Source organism: Colias eurytheme, chromosome 7 (genome assembly GCF_061535395.1).
Source record: "Colias eurytheme isolate Ceu_HAF_F1 chromosome 7, ilColEury1 Martin Lab GWU primary, whole genome shotgun sequence".
NCBI lineage: Eukaryota > Metazoa > Arthropoda > Insecta > Lepidoptera > Pieridae > Colias > Colias eurytheme.
The window spans coordinates 10,088,924-10,106,880 of record NC_142986.1 but is presented as its reverse complement, the minus strand read 5'-3'; the positions used below and the strand labels follow the sequence as shown (position 1 = coordinate 10,106,880).

At 33.9% G+C, this 17,957-nt stretch overlaps 3 protein-coding genes across 3 annotated transcripts in view; 2 read left to right on the top strand and 1 right to left on the bottom strand.

The window, feature by feature from the left end:
• The first annotated feature begins 424 nt into the window (after window positions 1-424).
• On the top strand, window positions 425-2,458 carry LOC149907299 (chymotrypsin-1-like). The gene is made up of 5 exons (XM_090103870.1): window positions 425-539; window positions 677-899; window positions 1,181-1,415; window positions 1,746-1,919; window positions 2,309-2,458. Exons 1-5 carry the CDS (start codon window positions 488-490, stop codon window positions 2,456-2,458), a joined length of 834 nt encoding a protein of 277 aa, XP_089959996.1. The 5' UTR covers window positions 425-487.
• Window positions 2,459-2,892: 434 nt separating this feature from the next.
• Window positions 2,893-5,796, top strand: LOC149907298 (chymotrypsin-2-like). Its single transcript, XM_090103775.1, has 5 exons — window positions 2,893-2,957; window positions 3,919-4,144; window positions 4,475-4,721; window positions 5,092-5,265; window positions 5,648-5,796. The coding sequence occupies exons 1-5, from the start codon at window positions 2,897-2,899 to the stop codon at window positions 5,792-5,794; spliced, it is 855 nt and encodes a 284-aa protein (XP_089959901.1). The 5' UTR covers window positions 2,893-2,896; the 3' UTR covers window positions 5,795-5,796.
• A 965-nt stretch (window positions 5,797-6,761) lies between these two features.
• LOC149907295 (uncharacterized) overlaps window positions 6,762-17,957 on the bottom strand; it is a 52,352-nt gene continuing 41,156 nt past the window's right edge. Inside the window, exons 2-9 of the mRNA XM_090103869.1 lie at window positions 17,144-17,375; window positions 16,643-16,880; window positions 16,384-16,557; window positions 15,845-16,019; window positions 13,395-13,617; window positions 12,841-13,078; window positions 12,308-12,481; window positions 6,762-6,917 (exon numbers count right to left, since the gene is read on the bottom strand). Of these exons, the coding sequence (XP_089959995.1) occupies window positions 6,762-6,917; window positions 12,308-12,481; window positions 12,841-13,078; window positions 13,395-13,617; window positions 15,845-16,019; window positions 16,384-16,557; window positions 16,643-16,880; window positions 17,144-17,271 (1,506 nt within the window). The 5' untranslated portion in view covers window positions 17,272-17,375. The remainder of the gene's footprint in view (window positions 6,918-12,307; window positions 12,482-12,840; window positions 13,079-13,394; window positions 13,618-15,844; window positions 16,020-16,383; window positions 16,558-16,642; window positions 16,881-17,143; window positions 17,376-17,957) is intronic.

Below are 17,957 nucleotides of genomic sequence, written 5' to 3'. Positions count from 1 at the left end.
CTATAGCTGTAATCGAATAATTACATGCATTTACATGATACGTGAGTATTAAGCTGATAAAAGAAGCTGAAGAGTCAAATAACATTCCCTTAACAAAAATACAATATGTTAACAAATTATAACAATCATTTCCATGATCTCGTATAAAATAATAGGTAGGTACGTTAAGAGACATTGCGTCGCACAGGCATCCATTCTGGGTCCATAATTGTTTTTAATATTCAGTTATGGAAGGAAGGAAGCTAATCACAGGAAGTATAACAAGATAAAACTATATCAAATAGTTAGGGAGCCAATTTATAACCTACGATTTACGTGCCTATTCAATTTGATAACGTTAAGTTGATTTAATTCAACGTCATTTTATCAATAATGGATTTTTGGTTTGAATGGATTTGGTACGAGATATTATATTAATCAAAAAGATAATAAATAAACAAGTATAAAAGTCATGATCGCTAGGTACGAAAGTTAATCCGATTGCAAAATGTTGTTCAAAGCGGGAATTGTCGCTTTTACGCTCCTTGTAGGAAGCTTGGGTAAGTTGTGAGAAACTTTAAACATCTTGATGAAAAAATAAAACACAAACTCAATTGAAAATTTTTATTTTATGTTGTTGTTTAATTTGGACCCCTTTTTTATATTATTAAATTAACCCTTATTTCATATGTTTCAGCGTTCCCCGCCCAAGATGACATGTCCATCTTCTTCGACCACACGGACCCAGAGTCCCGCATCGTGGGCGGCGTTACGGCTGGTTCCGTGCCCTGGATGGTCGGATTGAGCCAGGGATCCCTTGTGAGGAGCTTCGTTTGCGGCGGCTCCATCATCACGAACAGGCACATCCTCACCGCTGCGCACTGTGTTGATCATGTCTTCAGCGGCGGCAGATTGTCCAGGTTTGTGTTGATCTAGAGCCCTATTTATTAATTTTACATCACAACTTACGTTTTAGGTCCTTGAACTTTTTTCTACTAGAAGAAATTGCAATAATTTGTTGCAATAGGAATTGAATGTGACTGAAATTTTTATAAGATCTAGTTATCTAGGTATATATTTCTTTTTCCTTTCATATTTATAAAGCATTTGAATGCCACATAACACTGAATATCATATCTATTATATTGTTAAAAATTAAATACGCTACGCCAAGTATTTTAATTCCTTATATCTTCCACAGCACTCTCCGTGCCACAGTCGGCACCAACCGTTGGAACAGCGGCGGCACCAGCTACACCCTGGCCAGGAACATCAGCCACCCGAACTACGTCTCCTCCATCATCAAGAACGACCTCAGTTTCCTGGTCACTACCAACAATATTGTGTTCAACAATAACATCGCTCCTGTTGTTTTGTCGTACAATAATGTCGGTACTGGCGTGCAGACTAGAGTTAACGGATGGGGTAGAACCAGGGTGAGTTTATTAATTTGTTTTGGTTGTTTTCTTAAAATTAGCATTTTAGTTTACCTACGTCATAGACAATTTTCTCAATTTAAGAGATTGTGTATTTTTTTTTATAAGTATTTATTCAAATGTTTACAAAGTCGTTATAGAAAATTTAACGACTAAATTTAAGAGAATAATATGTAAAAAACTTTTCCTATTTTTAGAATAATTAAACGATTCTATGCATACGGAGATGATAATAATTATCGTCAGCTAAACTGTTCTTTAATTATTCCTAGCTACCATGGACTAATAAATATATTAGTCCATGTATCTACTAAAGTAAAAAAATTCCAGACTGGTGGTTCCCTCGCAACCAATTTAATGGAGCTCAGATCTACGGTTGTGGACAACAACTTCTGTGTGGACACCGTCGCTCGTGTGGCCAGAGAACTGCGCATTGCGGCTCCAGCTGTCCAGCCTCATCTGGAGATATGTACCTTCGTCGCCGTGAACCAGGGCACTTGCAATGTAAGTACCTTCATCTAATTCTTCACCTTTATTTCGTGTGTTACATTTAGAATGTTAATTTAATGTACAAAATAAATTCGATAGTCTCGCTCATCGTATTTGAAAATGAATTCTACATTAAATTCTTAAATTATTCAGAAGATCAACCAACAAAGACAGTTTTATAATACCTAGATCGAAAATTATATTTAAACTTGTCACCAATTTATCGGATTTTTCTTTCACCCACGTTCTAATTAGTAGGTATAATTAACGAAATATAGCACGATGTACTATATGGATGCGAAATAATTATGATTTAGGTACCCTTTACTTTTATCATCATTTTTATCAATATATCAAAATAATTTTGTAATAACTAGCTTGTAATATCATTGTTTATCTTCCAGGGTGATTCCGGCAGTGCACTCGTACGCCACGACAACAACCAACAAATCGGTATCGTCTCATGGGGTCTACCTTGCGCTCGCGGCGCTCCTGACATGTTCGTGAGAGTCAGTGCTTACAGAAGCTGGATCGAAAACGCTTTACGCCAATAAATTGTTGAATACGAAGTTTGGTGTTTAATTTTGAACATATGTGAATATATTCGTAGGAACGAATAAGAAATTATTATAACTCAAGTCATAATATTTATTTTGCGCATACTGTATTGAATCTATAGTTATTTGAAAAGAAGTTTTCAATTCATTTACACAATAATATTATCCAACTCCTTACCACTGTGTAGGTAATAGAACTTCTAAGTATAGCCAAATAGTATATTATATAGTAGGTACTGACATAGTATACCTAATTAAAAATTATTATTAAAGCATAGAATTGATTTTATTATTATAACGTTTTTTTAATTCACAAACTTTTAATTGTCGTACCTATATTATGTCTGAAAATTATCACTACTGATAGGATATTGATAAAAACTATTATATAAAATAGCTTGGATATTATTACTTCTCGAGTCAGACGGCAATATTATGGGAATGAAGATGTACAAAATCATTATAATTTTTGCAACAGCTATTTTTGGAAATTTGGGTAAGTATTCGTTTATAACATGAATTTATTTCTTAATTTTGTATTCAGCTGTAGCCTGTAGGTAAGTAATTTTGTTAGGAAGATAGTGAGTAGGTAATAAATTATTGAATCAATATTCAAAATACACTATCACAATTGATAGTGTATTTTTAAAAGGAAACAGAATTGTTTAGTTTGCTTCAATATTCCATTGTTAACCATTTAATTATATTTAAGTAATTAATTTTATGATTAGATTTTATCTTTGCACTCTTTATCAATTAATATCCTCTCTGAGAATTATGAGTGCACGCTATCATCAGTTTCGTTCGTGTATTTTCTAAATAATAATTAATACGTAATAAGTATATAAATAACCAACCATATTTTCCACATCTATGATCCTGTTAGGTATATTAATCACTCTTCTCTTCTATATTTACCTACACTTTCCCCTAACAACTTTAAATAGATGGGTAACATGTATTACCTAAATGATTACATGTAATGTATACATGTACTTAGAATACTAAAGGAATTTTACTGACACCGAGCTTAAAAATACTATCTTATAAATATCAGTAAAAAATTGCTCAAGTAATTAATACTTATCGTTATATCTGCTACAGTCAAAACCCTTATCCAGTCAAAAACCTTATTGACCGGTAAAATTAGTCAATAAGGACTAATAGGTTAGGTTAGGTTCGCTACACAAAAATACGAAACGGGGCTCCGTCGCTCCGTCGCCTACACGAACCTAACCTAACCCACACCCTTATATGTTACCTACCTACACGAACCTTACCTAACCCACACGCTTATATGTTACCTATTAGTCAATAACCTTATTGACTAATTTTACCGGTAAATATGGTTTTTGATTGGTTAAGGGTTTTGACTGTAACATATCTAACATTTAAGAAGTTATAAAGTTTATAGCTAAACAATTGATTTGCTATTATACTAATTACACTGTTTTCAGCACTTCCCTTACATGACACGGATCTAGGCCAATACTTTTCAAGGCAAGATGCTCGGATAGTCAATGGTGTAGATGCTCCTGAAGGCAGTGTGCCCTACATGGCAGCGCTCGTCCATGGTCTATTGATCGGTAGCTTCCAATGTGGTGGTTCTGTGATCACTACGAGGCATATTCTATCAGCTGCACACTGTTTTGAACGGCTTTACCAAGATGGACAATTGACTCCGTAAGTTTTAACGGTTATTTTTTTAAATATCGGTCGTGGAGAAAATTTTAAAAAATAACACGAGCTGTTTGTTTTGATCCATATTGAAAATTTACAGATATAACCTATATAATAGGTATGCTATCCATTGACTATTAGCAGCTGTTAAAGGAAAAAATAAAAAAATTGGCACTTTTAGTTAGTACTCTATCGACATTATGATAATAGATAACTCCAATTAAATAGTAAGTTAGTTAGGAAATTAATTTACATAACATTTATTATTTACATTTATTATTTACACAAGTAGTAAGTACTCGATGTTACTGTAATAATTTTGTACAATTTCAGAACGCTACGTGTAATAGTGGGCACAAACTACTGGAACGTCGGCGGGCAAGCTTACAGCATCCAAAGGAACATCACCCACCCGAAACATATCTACATCAGGGATCCTCTCAACGTCACGTATGATATTGGGCTTCTCGTCACGCACTCGGAGATAGTTCTGTCAGAACGAGTTCAGCTGGTGCCGTTAAGTTTAGATCATATTGGTGCTGGTGTCACTGCGAAGGTGGCTGGTTGGGGAAGAATTTACGTGAGTTCTTTTTAAGATTTCCATGAGTGCATGTTGCAGTTGTGTGAAAGCGTGAGAAATGAGTAGTAGGTAAGTAATTTTCTTTCGATTTCTGTAAAAATAATTTTTGTAACATAATAACTAATAACAAAAAAATACAAATGGAATGTTAACTAGGTAATGATAAAAAGGTACGTTTTTTTATTGAGTGCTACTGTTTTAAAGTTAATTTTGTTACATGCGAGTGCGCTGTTATTTGTTGCTATCTTAAAAATATTAAAATGCGTCTCTCACATATGACAAGTTTTCTTTACTTAATTACTTAACTGCCTAGAAATTATACTAAAAAAAACATGTACCTAACCCTAAATTTCCTTTTCAATTCTTTCAGCATCAAGGCCCTCTGTCTCCTAACCTGCAAGAACTAACCGTCACTACTCTGGAAGATGAGCGGTGTGACAGAGAACTGAAGCAAGCGTCAATTGATTCTGGCATGGCTCTCCCGGACTATAAGCCTGAGACAGAATTCTGCACCATCCACTCATTTGGACATGGAGTATGCAATGTGAGTTAAATATTATAATAATTCTAACAGAGATTAAAACACCTGTACGAGAATTCGATTCACTGTTGTAATATAAAACCTCAAGATGAATGATGAACTGATTTGTACAGGTAGGTACTGTTGCTATTCTCCACTGTCTTATCTATATATTTTTTATTTTTCTGATGCTACAATCCTCCCATATCGAACGTAATTTATATAAAAAATTGCCAACATTGCTAGATTTTTTAAATGTTCAAGTTAGGTATACGATAGAAGTTTTATACACCGGCAGGGTTTTATACATAGGAGATTAATAAAATGGTGGCTAGGTTCTCAAAAAACAAACGCAACTAAGTCTTGGAAGAAAATCTTTTTTAATACATTTTTTATTTATTTCCAGGGTGACTCCGGCAGTGCTCTGGTAACAGATTCAGGTCACCAAATTGGCATCGTCTCCTGGGGCTTACCATGCGCACGCGGCGCTCCTGATGTCTTCGTCAGGATTAGCGGCTTCAAAGACTGGCTTCGGGAGAATTTAGTTCTATAATTTATAAGAACTGATGCTGTTGATACTTTAAAAACATTGGATGGATAATTTTTAAGGGTTGCAATAAAACAATCTATATAAAATCAATGTATTTTAATTTAATATTGAATTTTATACTAACCATTGCATTATCACCATAATAACTATTTTCTTTTATTTGTCACGGTGTCGACGAAACATTTTGTGATTAGAAAAGCCGGATTCATCAAGTTTAAATTATAAACTTATTTAATTTTGGTTTAGTCGAAAATATGGCAATTATAGGTAATTATTATAATAAGTTATGCTTTCATTAACTTACCTTTACATTTCAAAATGCTTTATTTGATATTTCTACATATAATTTTTTTCAAACCAATATTTAATTTCAAATAGTTACCAAGTACAGTTTTACATTCATATTATAAACGCACGATATCTGCGAAATATATCAACTCAAAGTTAGAAATCAGAGAAATTATAATATCATGACGTGAAGACTATTCATAATAACATGACAAACAAAATCGAATTTAAGCAATAAGTTTGAACTTAAATTACCAAAATGTAAGACTCAAGAGCAAGCTGAACAATAAAAGCCTTCAATATTAAAAAAAATCCTATTATATAATTAAATTGTATTATTTAAATTTATTAACTGTGCAATATACCTAATAATATGTACTTAGCGATACACAAACACAATAGGTAGATAATATATTAGAGCGGCCGCGGCCGTACACGGGCAGCTCGAGCAGTTAGCGGCTGAGCGACACTCGGACTGCTCCGCGACCGCGCGGTAAATATGGACACGGACTGCTCGAGCCGTCGCGACCGCTTCAAGCCGTCAACCTTTCAGCCGTTAACTGCTCGAGCCGCCCGTGTACGGCCGCTTAAAGACTTTCTGAAATTATGTCAAAGTAAAACAAAATACGAAAAAATATAAACATTGTATTTTTTATTAAAAACAATTGAAGAATATGTAAATTTAAAGTAAACCACCAACACTTGTTCTGATGAAGTCAGCAAAAGCGCTAACTCTGGCGAAGAAGTCAGGCGCTCCCCGGGCGCAAGGGAAGCCCCAGGACACAATACCGATCTGTTGTTTAGTCTTTTGGTCCACTAATGCACTGCCTGAATCACCCTGTTAAAGTTAATAGATATTATTGTTATGTATATTCTTAATTTTTATTTATTTATTTATCAAAAAAAGGTTCATCACAGTTGTTACAAAACATATCTTTCGCGTTAAACAGTTACAATAGGATTTATAAATTTAAAATTATTATGCACAATAATTACAGATGAACACAACATTCACAGAAACTAATAATAAATTAGGCGATATCTATACACAATATACATATCTATACAATTAATTAGACAAAAAAGAAATGTGTGTGCTCTTATAATAAAAGAGTTCAGAATTCAGATTAAATACCTACAACAGGCGATATTAAAAAAATAGTTATTACAATAATTCTATTACTTTTAGTATTATCTGTGGCACAGTATACTAATTAATTGTAATTAGTAGCTAATGCTATCTGTTGTTTAGTAAGTAGTAATAATAGTTCATTACTCCCACTACTAGATGGCACTGAAATCAATTGACTCAATCATCATTTTTAATTCTAGTGTGGATTACAATATTTTCATAACAACAAAATCATACGAGTAAAATAATAAACGTGATTTAGACAAGTGTAATAAGTATTTAACTTCGAAAATACGTCATCATGATTTTTCAAACACATCTCAACTTTTAAATTTAAAATCTTATATCGTACATCAGCCCCTAAATATAAAAACAATGAAAGCATATTTTATTTTAATCCACACACAAATACACAATTTTAAAACTGTTTTAACATTAGTTATGTGACAACCCTACGCTATATGTAATGTGAAGCGCTGACGATGTGCTTTCGATCGTGAGAACGTCTTATTCCTATAGATTATAATATTAGAATTAAAATATATTGTGAAGCATCGTGCTCATGATAACACGTACTTGTAATTTTTATTTTTAATTAAAATCATTTAAAATATATGATTTTTTTATTAATTCACTGTAAAGTGAATTTAACTGGCGCAGTCGGTAGGATACTCGGGTCGCCCGCGGGAAGATATATCCGAAATAAATATCGGTTCCGAGGCCCCGCGCGGCCGACCGGTTTTTTTTAAAACCCAAGCGAGTATCCAGAACATCAGCAGTATCCAGCCATCGATACGGAAACCATGTTAATGTGAGTTGCACAGAATTATTTTATTGTGTTGCTTTCCTATATTATATTCCTATATTAATTTTAGAATAAACCTTCACGATTTTCCATCCTAGGAAATCCCGGGGTACCGAGGCTGTTAATAGCCAACAGTCCTCAAGAAATAGTTTAGTTGATAGTATAAGAAGTATTGATAGTTTTAATATGTCATTTGACACGGAAGAAATTTTTAAATCCTTAAGGGTGGTCCCAGATTTCGATGGTAACCCCCATGTATTAACAAGATTTATTAAAATATGCGACCAATTAGTTATTAAATATATAAAAGATGACCCCGAGTCCACTCTTTCAAATTTATCGCTGATAAATGGCATTTTAAATAAAATCACGGGACCGGCGGCACGCCTCATTAATACTAACGGTATTCCTGATAGTTGGGGAGGAATCCGTGAGGCCCTAGTTAACAATTTTTCTGACCAGAGAGACGAGACGGCTCTGTATAATGATATAGCGTCACAAACCCAGGGCGGCAGCTCGCCCCAAGAGTTTTATGATAGATTACAGTCTTTATTCAGTACCATGATGACTTACGTAACTTTACATGAATCACTTAGAAGTACTATAGACGCAAAACGTGACCTATATAAAAAATTGACGAAACAGGCTTTTGTTAGGGGTCTTAAAGAACCCCTCGGGTCGCGTATACGCTGTATGAGGCCCGAAACAATAGAGAAAGCATTAGAGTATGTTCAGGAGGAATTAAATACAATTTACCTACAACAAAGAAACGATGCTTCATCCAAATTTAGTAATTCTAATTATAATAATGTACCTAAGTCTATATATAATAATTCATTAATGCCGTCACCCAATTTTCATGTACCCAAGCCTCTCTATGTACCTCAACCGTATATGTTTCCTCCTAAAGTCCGACCAAACCCACCGTATCAATTTAGAATGCCTGTTCAAAACCAGCAGCATCTTCCTAGAATGCCCACACGTACCCAACAAATATTCCGAGCTATTCCACCTAACTATAACCCCCATAGCAACGTATTCCGATTACCACAACGTCCTCAACCAAATTATTATAAAGGTCCAACGCCAATGAGTGGCGTGAGTCATTATGTCACGAAGGAATCACCCTCGACTGGACATGACTGGCGTAAGCATGGTAACCCACCACCTACTAACTATTTTAAAACTCGTGATGTCCATGTTAATGAATGTGTACCATATGAATATTACTCTCCATACTATGACTACTATGACGCTAACTATAACAACTATTATGTTGACTATGCCGACGATAATTACTCTAACTATGACGCGATCTATGATCAAAATTACGAAATGCCATCAGAAAACGTATGTGAAATTAATGAAAGTAATGATACTAACCAACAAACTGACTCGACAGACAATGAGAATTTTCCGAAGACCAGCCTCACAAGAAAGCCAAGATAGAAATTAATTTGCAGACACAAAGGCAGCTACCGTACATACAGATTTTAGACCCACCATTAAAACTTTTATTAGACACAGGAGCTAATCAGTCATTTATAAGTCCCGAAGCGGTCCAAAAGTTTTATTCAAATATAAGATTAAATTACGATCCTTTCGAAGTCACTAATATACATGCCACTACTAGAAACGATTTCTCTGTTACTATACCATGTTTCAAAGAGTTTCAAGAGACTGATAAAATTACACTTTTTGTATATAAGTTTCACGACATATTTGACGGACTTATAGGCCTTGATTTGCTCGAAAAATTGGAATCGAAAATTGACTTAAAAACTCGACAGTTTATTACGCGTAATGCCACTAACCCTATTAAAATGTATAATTCGTCCAATGTAAATTTATATGAATGCGTTTTACCAGCGGAGTCTTCCAAATTACTTAAATTACCCGTTAATGTACCAAATGGTGACACTTTAATACCAGAACAATTTATTTCAAATTGCGTTATACCTTATTGTTTAACGTCGGTTAAAAATAACAGAGGAATTTTAGAGGTTCGTAATCCAACTCAACATGATATCATTTTCTCAATGGATAGACATGTCTCCGGTGAAATATATAATACAGAATTATTTAATTCAAATAAGTTATCAACCCGTACATCAGACGTTATATCTCGGTTACGTACAGATCATTTAAATCAGGAAGAGCGAGCTAACTTAGAAAGATTAGTTGCACAGTATTCAGACGTTTTCTATATAGAAGATGAACCACTTACATTTACTAATAAAATAAAGCATCGCATACGAACCACGGACGAAGTACCGATTCATACTAAAAGCTATAGGTATCCATTTGTACATAGAAATGAAGTTAGAGATCAAATTCAAAAAATGTTAAGTCAAGGTATAATAAGACCTTCAGACTCAGCCTGGAGCTCACCAATTTGGATTGTTCCCAAAAAGGCAGACGCTTCAGGGAAGCAGAAATGGAGATTAGTCGTAGATTTTCGTAAATTAAACGAAAAAACTATTGACGACAAATATCCTATACCTAACATTACTGACGTCCTTGACAAATTAGGCAAGTGTCAATACTTTAGTACACTAGATTTAGCTAGCGGGTTTCTACAAGTTGAGATGGATCCTAATGATATTTCTAAAACTGCGTTTAGCGTGGAACATGGGCATTTCGAATTTTTGAGAATGCCCATGGGACTTAAGAATTCTCCGTCCACCCTTCAGAGGGTTATGGACAATGTCTTGCGCGGTCTACAGAACGAAATATGCCTAGTTTACTTAGATGACATTATAGTCTTTAGCACCAGTTTACAAGAACATATTGTTAACCTTAAAAAAGTATTCCAACGTCTACGCGAGTCAAATTTTAAAATCCAAATGGACAAATCCGAATTTCTTAGGTTAGAAACTGCATATTTGGGACACATAATTAGTAGAGACGGAATTAAACCAAACCCAGATAAAATTAGAGCTGTAACTAAATACCCTATTCCAAAAACTTCTAAAGAAATAAAGCAATTTTTAGGTCTTCTAGGTTATTACAGAAAATTTATCCCTGACTTTGCCCGTGTTACAAAACCGTTAACTAGATGTTTGAAAAAAGGTAGTAAAATTACTCTAGATTCAGAATACGTCAATTGTTTCGAAAAGTGTAAAACACTTCTATTGAATGACCCCATATTACAATACCCAGATTTTACGAAAGAGTTTATACTTACGACTGATGCATCCAACGTAGCTATTGGTGCCATATTATCCCAAGGCCCAATCGGTTCTGACAAACCTATTTCATATGCTTCACGTACTTTAAATGATAGTGAAATGAATTACAGTACCATTGAAAAAGAGTTATTGGCAATTGTATGGGCAACAAAATACTTCCGACCGTACTTATTTGGCAGAAAGTTCAAAATTATAACAGACCATAAGCCCTTACAATGGATAATGAATCTTAAGGAACCGAACTCTCGGCTGACTCGTTGGCGCCTTAAGCTTTCTGAATATGACTATACGATAGTTTATAAGAAAGGTAAATGTAATACGAACGCGGACGCATTGTCGCGTATAGAATTGCATAATGAAAACGTAGAATCTATGATAGTGAATATTTCTGACTCTGAATCGACTGTAACTGCACCTGATGACAGACCATTAAATAGTAGATCATCGACTGTTTCTGCACCTGACGACAGACCTTTAATTAGCCAATCATCGACGAGAACGCTAAAAACCTTGGGACTGCACTCCATCAACCTACAGGGATTACACAACCTACAGAAGCAAATAGAAGTATATACGACGGTCGCCCCTGAGAGAGAGTTCGCCATCTACCATACGACAATACCACTTTACATCTTTCTACTGTGCGCAGCGGCCACTTCAATGTTCCTGTGCTATCGTCGCTACAGATCAAAGAAAATGAAAATTCAGAGATCGAATAATACATCAGCCCCAGAAGTTGATCCTGCCGCAACATTTTCACTCAATGTCCTAAAATAGTTGCGGATCTGCGGGGGGAGGAGTTATGTGACAACCCTACGCTATATGTAATGTGAAGCGCTGACGATGTGCTTTCGATCGTGAGAACGTCTTATTCCTATAGATTATAATATTAGAATTAAAATATATTGTGAAGCATCGTGCTCATGATAACACGTACTTGTAATTTTTATTTTTAATTAAAATCATTTAAAATATATGATTTTTTTATTAATTCACTGTAAAGTGAATTTAACTCATTATAAAATTTAAAAATTAATCAAAACAAATGAATGTATGATTGCGGGCGCCAAAAAAAGGATTTAAATTATAAAAATACTTACGTGACACATCCCATGACCAGGCGAATGCAGAGTGCAGATTTCCAATGCTGCATCAAATGGAGGCGATCGACCACTTTCCAACTTATCAGTCCACCACAACCTGATCGCACACTCTTTGTTTGATATTGTACTAACACGAAGGATTTGCAGCCTATGCGGAGTTTTGCCGTCATACTAAGTATAAAAAAAAATTAAATTTAAATATTTTTTCGAAACATGCTGTTAAAAAAAATAGCGGCGGCAAAATCCATACTAATATTATAAATGCGAAAGTAACTCTGTCAGTCTGTCTGTTACTCAATCACGCCTAAACTACTAAACCAATTTGCATGAAATTTGGTATACTTAGAGATATTTTGATAGTCGAGAAAAGACATAGGCTACTTTTTACCCCGGGAAATAGGATAGGTTTTATCCCGGAAATCCCACGGGAACGGGAACTACTTATTTGGTTTTTTTTTTGACTGCGCGGGCGAAGCTGCGGGTGGAAAGCTAGTATCCAATATACCTAGCTAAACTGTCAATTTACTCACATCAAGTTTGCCCCATCCCGTAACAAAACTATTTATTCTTCCTTGCACCAAATTCAAATTCAACGACATGGCGCCAACGCGGCCATTGAACTCAATTTGCTTGTCAGTCGTCAGAATGCCTATGTCGTTCTTTATGGTGTCCCACGACCAACCGGGATGAATGGCGTACCCTTTGAATTTTATTATAGTATTGTCTGTTTTGTTCCAATAATGTGTACCGACAACTCCATGGAAAGTTCTAAAAAAATTGTAACGTTATATAGAAAAAACTTACTTCTTTAAATAACTTCATTGTTTTCGTAATAACAGCAATTTATTCATACGTCTATATTGTTAAAACTTTTTATATTATACAATCTCGTAATATTTTTCCTTTTAATATATTTAAATAAAAGGTTCAAAATTATTTTCAATAAATTATCACCTTAATATCACCATATCATAATATAAGAACGAGCTCTAATTTTAAATATTTTTTTTTTCAAATGACCATAGACAACGAAATAGATATGTAGTTCTATATATTTTATTTTTAAATAAAGCTTTATACTCACGGAAGAAATTCATCAAAAAGAAGATTAGCTACAACACAATGGGCTGCAGTTAATACATGTTTATTCGTTATAATGGAGCCTCCACAAGTAAACCACTTGAAAACTTCACCCATCAGCAAACCAACCATGTGTTTGGCGGAGTCGTAAGGCGCATCTTCGCCGCCGACGATTCGTGGCGTCTGTTCCCTTACAACATTATTTGATTGCATTTCTAATGGACTCCCTGAAAATTAGTAATATTGAGTTACCAGATTGAATAGTATTTGTACAGTAGTATGTGAAAAAAAATGTTTGTTTCAAAAATAATTATTTAACTACACTGCCTGGTGGTATTTATAAATTAAAAAACACTCGAAAATACAATAAAAAAATATAGACAATTGCGAATTCTGTATTACCTATATTTTACAGAAGACTCAATTAAAAACTTAATGTGACTAGTTAAACTTAACACAGTGTAGTTTTTTACCTTTCGTCCCCGTAAAAAGAGAAATAAGTAACGTTATTATTATAAGTTTAGAGAACATAATATTGAAGTGTTTGTTTCCTGTAGTTTTTAGATGCATATGAATTCCATATGAGAAAGTCCCATATTTATATTAAATGTGTGATTAATTATATCAAAATAGATAATATGGTTGGGCTAATGCATCCTTGTGACCTTAACATTGACTTGTTGTTGTAGACAACAATAAAAATCTTGATAAGACAAGGAATGGTATTATCTATTTTTTGAACTTGTCAGTTACCAAGTTACTACAGTCTACAACACATGATTTATCCAACATACATATACAATACATGCTTACTTTATATTAAAAAAAGGTACCTTTACATAATATACCTATTACGCTTTTTGTGAAATGTAACTTTTGTAACTTTCGATAGGTATAGCCCAAGTCAAGTATGTGTATGTATGTTTGTTTGTTACGCTTTCACGCAAATAATACTGAACCGATTACAATGAAATTTAGCACATATAGAGGGTAACTGGATTAACACATAGGATAGGTTTTATCCCGGAAATCCTACGGGAACGGGAACTATGCGGTTTTTCTTTGTAAACGCGGGCGAACCCGTGGGCGGTTAACTAGTTATTAATAAAAAATTAACCTAGTGCAAGTTGCTACGTGAAGAAGCATTTTCAAGTTTAATTTTAATAAAAGCCTATCTAGAGTACCTACATACTTTTGATTGAAACTCTCAGGGGAAATGTGAACGTAAAGGTTACCTATTGGAAAAGCATTGAATAAGGTTTAGTTAAATTCCCTGTCGTGGTAGGTGAAAGGGATATATTATTTATTTTCAGCAAAATTCGCTATCTTTGCTAATGGTTCGATCACACTGTCAACGACGACAACGACTACGACGAAATTTCCCATCCAACCGAAATTATAAACAATTAAAAACTCGTAGTCATGGGCTGTTTTCCAATTACAGAGCATAATGCGACTCAGTGGCGCACAATGCCGAATTATGCTGATGCTTAATTGGAACGTGAAACGCACCAGCAGGTTGCGCTAAGTTCAGTGTTGAAAAAAAAAATATTCATAGAGTTAGCAATAACCTCATTAATGTGTAAATAAAGTGGTATACATAATAATTGGTTGAAAAATATTTACGGTTATTTTAAGTAATTTGGATTTTGATTATTTCATTAACATTTTTTTCAATGTTTGTAGGTACAAACATTGAAAAATGAAGATGATGAAGGTTCATCCATACTTATATTTATTTTTTTAACACAATTTGAATTAACTTTGATTATTTCGAAAAAACTACAATGAAACGAAAGCTTTAAATTTTTTTCCAACAATTAATAATTACTAACGATAGGTAAATCGATTGCACGCATCAATTCACGCGCATTACTTTTAAGAGTGCTCGATTGTGCGAAGCGTTGCTGTAGTTGGAACATTATGCCGCATAATGCACTCTAGTGCTGTAATTGGAAAACACGGATGATATGCTGCATGCGTTTGCATTGCTCGACACCTAAATAAGTCTGTTCTTAAGTAATTTTTATGGTCAAACTTTTCAGTGTAAATCGCGATTTTTACAATCTTTGACCTCGAATTTTTAATGACGTAACGGAATGACAGAAAATTTTTGTGTGTATTTTATTTTTAGTAAGTAACTAATGCTTAAAACAGCTTTACTAATTTTCAGCTGCATATGAAATTTTGTATTTTTGAAGTTCCATTGTGACCAGATTAGTCGTATAGTCGTAATAATTAATTGAAGGAAATAAAGATAAATAATTAATATCTTTTACTGAAATAATATTTGGTTAAGCTATTCACATAAAAGGGTTAATATAGAAGTAGAACAATAAAATATATTTTAAACGAAAAACTATCATTTTATAGGATCGTTTGCTGGAAGTCGACGAAAAAAACGTACAAAATACAAATAAACCATATTTATTTTACATAAAATCATTTTATAACAAGTCCACATGACCTTATATAGGTTCCTAATACCGACGCTTTTTCTGATGAAGTCTATAAAAGCGCTAACTCTGACGAAGAAGTCAGGCGCTCCCCGGGCGCAAGGGAAGCCCCAGGACACAATACCGATCTGTTGTTTAGTCTTTTGATCCACTAATGCACTGCCCGAATCACCCTGTAAATTGTAATAGGATTTTATTAATTTGTTGTAAAATGGTACAAAATTTAGATTCTCAAGTTAAACGCTAGATGGCGCTGAAAACAATTAGTTTGTGTCAATAAATTAATAACAAGAGAATTAGACAATTCTTATTAGGTACCTATATTAAAATATTATGTTCGCTAACATTTTTATAATAAAAAACATACCTACCTATTGTGCTTGTTAAACAACAAGTAAATTCTAGATGTCGCATGTAAATGAGAAAAAAATACCTAAAATTACTTCTATTGATGACAAAACTGTCTATGACAATCTATGTAGAATCCTTGCAATAAGATCTTGAAAAAAATATTTTTTTTATATCAAAATCACTTACATGACACATCCCATGACCATAGGAATGCAGTGTACAAATTTCCAAAGCTCCATCAAATGGCGGCGCTCTTACTCCATCCACATTTTCTTCCCACCACAACCTGATCGCACACTCTTTGTTTGAGATTGTACTGACGCGAAGAATTTGCAGTCTATGCGGAGTTTCGCCGAAAAGCTGTAAATAAAATTTATATCAGTCAAAAAAAATTGGCCACTTTAAGTTGTAAAACAAAGTCAAACGGATTTCACTTCAAACTCACTTCAAGATTGCCCCACCCAGTAACAAAACAATTTATTCTTCCTTGCACGAAATTTGAACTCAGCGAAATGGCGCCAACGCGGGCATTAAACTCAATTAGATCGGTAGTCGTCAGCACGGATATGTCGTTCTTTAAAGTGATCCACGACCAACCGGGGTGAATAGCGTACCCTTTGAATCTTATTTCAGTATTATCTGTTTTATTCCAATAATGTGTACCAACAACACCATGGAAAGATCTGAAAGAAAAATAATTGGCGGTTACAATATAGAAAAAGTTTCCTCTAATAAAAATCTAAAATTATTTATACTCTTGCGTATTTAGCTACCTACCTACTGCAATTTATTCAAAGTTTCTCAAATTTTATAACACAGTATCTTTTAAATCATATCTTTATCAACGAAATATACTTTACAATAAAATATAAATTCAAAATTATTCGAAATTCCATAGACAATGATAGTGTCTTATTTTTTTTTTAATAAAGCCATATATACTCACGGAAGCAGTTCACCCCAGCCGATATTGGGTTCTACGCAATGGGCAGCAGTTAATACATGTTTCTGCGTTATAATGGAGCCTCCACAAGTAAACCACTTGAGAGCGGTACCCACCAGCAACCCTACCATATGTCTGGCGGAGCCGTAAGGTGCATCTTCGCCGCCAACGATCCGAAATGTTTGTTCTTGTAACTCTTTTATGACGTATTTGGATCGGTTTTCTAATGGACTTCCTGAAAAATTAAAAGTTTGTTATATGGGATATGGGATATAAGAATTAAAAGTTTGTCGTATGGGAAAATATTGAGATTTAATTCTATTCTGATTCTAATTGTAAACTATCGACTATTGGTTTTTGTAAAAAAATAATACCTTTTGCCCACATAAACAATGAAATTAGCAACGAGGTTATTATAAGCTTAAAGATCATATTGAAGTAATTGTTTCTTGCAGTAGTAAGATACATATAAATTCCATATGAGAAAGTCCCATATTTATAGTTACATATTAAATGTGTGATTAATTATCTGAATAGATATGGTTGTGTTAATGAATCCTCCCGACCTTGACTTTGATTTTGTTAGGTATTATTGATTACAGACAACAATAAAAAAATATTGATAAAACAAGTTTTCATTTTATTGAGGTATTGCAATTTCAACTTGCCCGTTGACTACTGTTTTAGCATATTAATTTAATGTGTATGTATACAGTATAGTCTCTATACATACAAAATATATGCCTTGGGCTCAAAACCCTCAAGGGAAATGGAAACGCAATTTAAACCCTAAATAAAATAACTTTATTTATCTACA

Excerpts from the sequence above, each read along its gene's own strand:
- LOC149907299 (XM_090103870.1), top strand. The coding sequence starts at position 488 with ATGTTGTTCAAAGCGGGAATTGTCGCTTTTACGCTCCTTGTAGGAAGC. Across the intron at positions 900-1,180 it reads AGCGGCGGCAGATTGTCCAG|CACTCTCCGTGCCACAGTCG; the intron begins GTTTGTGTTGAT and ends TATCTTCCACAG. Across the intron at positions 1,416-1,745 it reads ACGGATGGGGTAGAACCAGG|ACTGGTGGTTCCCTCGCAAC; the intron begins GTGAGTTTATTA and ends AAAAAATTCCAG.
- LOC149907298 (XM_090103775.1), top strand. The coding sequence starts at position 2,897 with ATGGGAATGAAGATGTACAAAATCATTATAATTTTTGCAACAGCTATT. Across the intron at positions 4,145-4,474 it reads CAAGATGGACAATTGACTCC|AACGCTACGTGTAATAGTGG; the intron begins GTAAGTTTTAAC and ends GTACAATTTCAG. Across the intron at positions 5,266-5,647 it reads TTGGACATGGAGTATGCAAT|GGTGACTCCGGCAGTGCTCT; the intron begins GTGAGTTAAATA and ends ATTTATTTCCAG.